The following is a 1838-nucleotide window of genomic DNA, read 5'->3' as shown; positions in this document are numbered from 1 at the left end:
CACCTGCTGGAAACACTCTCGGAATGCTGAATTTGTCGATGCCAAAATCAGAAACCTATTTGCACTTTTGAAAGTGCACGCGCACGGATGCGAAAACGGCAAGCACAAACCTCGCTCTGATACCTGTTGAAGGTGCCACGAGAAGCGTATGCAAGTGCAAGTGCGAGAGAGAGAGAGAGAGAGAGAGAGAGAGAGAGAGAGAGAGAGAGAGAGAGAGAGAGAGAGAGAGAGAGATAGCATTATCGTCCACGGAGGTCATATATGACCCATTGGACCGGAGAAAAAAAAAACACTACAACGCAGCCTTTTAAGTCAGCAGGGTAGAAGATAAGAAAAGAAAAGGAAAACAAGACTTAAACCTGAGTAGGGTTGGATGAGGGGAGAACCCCTTTGGGAGTTCGAAACTCTTGAATGATGGCCTTCCCCCCGCGGTAGACTGCCCATTTGCCTTGCTTTCGGGCTTCTCCGACCTTCTTGAGTTCGCACTTTTTAACCTTGAGTTGATTCATGGTCAGCTCCTCAGCAATCCAAACCTTTGTTCCTTTGAGGAGGTAAGATTGGCGCAATAGCCTCACTCGCTCCTCTTTGTCCTTAAAAGTGAGAAGGCAGTGCTCCGGTGATACTTTCCTGTGTGTGTCGTTAATCCAAGAAATGTCTTCTGGCTTGATGGCGATGGGCTGAATAATATCGTTGAGCTTGATGATTGCTTCTTCAAGCGTGTCCTCGGTAGTGCACCATGGTGAGGGAAGCCCACCTATTCGGATCTTAAGGGCATTCTCTTCCTGGAGTTTCTGCTCGTGAAGCTCCATCGTCACACAAGTTTGTACTTTTGCCAAAGCCACAGACTGAGCATTGGTGACTTTCACCTCAACTTCTCTTACTTTGTCTGTGGCAAGATCGACCATGGAGTCTAAGCGCGCCTCAAGATTACCGAGGCGAGCCTTGAGATCCCGATTCTCTTCCATAAGCTGGTCAAGGGCTCTTTGAAGCTGTCCAATCCGGTCGTTCTTGCTCGGTGCTGCCACAACGGCTGCAAAACTGGGTCGGCTCCTCATGGTGACCTTTGGTGTATTCATGGTAAAAATTCGGGCTGTGATGGTTGCTGCTCACTTTGTCCCAAAGTGCACAGAGATTTATTTGGGTTTGATTTGAAGCCCTTAGCTTTTAGGGGGGCGGGGACTCTTTAGGTTCAGAGTGGCCAGAGAAAGAGAGAGAGAGGAGGAGTCTCCTCTGTCGGCTCGGGTGCCACCACCTGCCGCAGCAACTCCAACAGCTTCAGCAGCCCCTCGTCGTCCCCAGGAGAGGGAGGCTCGCCTTCACCATCGTTAGGCTTCTCGAGTCTCCGTTGCTGGTGTCGTCTCGGCTCTACACGCTGTCACAGCAGCAGGTCACGAGGATGCCGCAGGTTAGCTTGGAGGGGGTGGGGCTATGGCTTCATACCTCCCCATAGGGCAGCCCCTCGCCCAGGGGGAGGCTGGGGGACAGAGGACGGTGGCGGTGGCAACCTGTGCTAGAGTTAGGGTTAGAGAGAGAGAGAGAGAGAGAGAGAGAGAGAGAGAGACCTGCTTTGGGTGGAGCGCATAGCAACGTTATCCTGTTTTGCAACTCCTTATTCTATTGTATTAAAGAATAAGTATATAATGGTTAAGTTAGTAGATGGGTTAGTGGTAAATGGGATGTCCGGCCAGTTGGCCTCAATCCCAACACGTACGATTATACTATCCATACTACTACAGGAAAGGCACCTTTTGAGATCATAGAGGGAAGACGTACCTAAAAGTCCCTTGCTACTTAAAGTACATGGAAAGATCTTCGTTTGCTGATGAGAATAGCTGTGA

General features: G+C 50.0%; 1 protein-coding gene across 1 annotated transcript; it reads right to left on the bottom strand.

Moving 5' to 3' along the window:
* Window positions 1-353: 353 nt before the first annotated feature.
* Window positions 354-1076, bottom strand: LOC147427651 (uncharacterized). The gene has a single exon (XM_086496743.1). The coding sequence runs from the start codon at window positions 1074-1076 to the stop codon at window positions 354-356; it is 723 nt and encodes a 240-aa protein (XP_086352869.1).
* Window positions 1077-1838: the final 762 nt, after the last annotated feature.

Source organism: Adiantum capillus-veneris, chromosome 23 (genome assembly GCF_014529385.1).
Source record: "Adiantum capillus-veneris isolate H3 chromosome 23, ASM1452938v2, whole genome shotgun sequence".
NCBI lineage: Eukaryota > Viridiplantae > Streptophyta > Polypodiopsida > Polypodiales > Pteridaceae > Adiantum > Adiantum capillus-veneris.
Note: the sequence above shows the minus strand (reverse complement) of the source record. Positions and strands in the feature narration are given on the sequence as shown.

Coding starts and splice junctions, on each gene's coding strand:
- LOC147427651 (XM_086496743.1), bottom strand. CDS start 1,076: ATGAATACACCAAAGGTCACCATGAGGAGCCGACCCAGTTTTGCAGCC.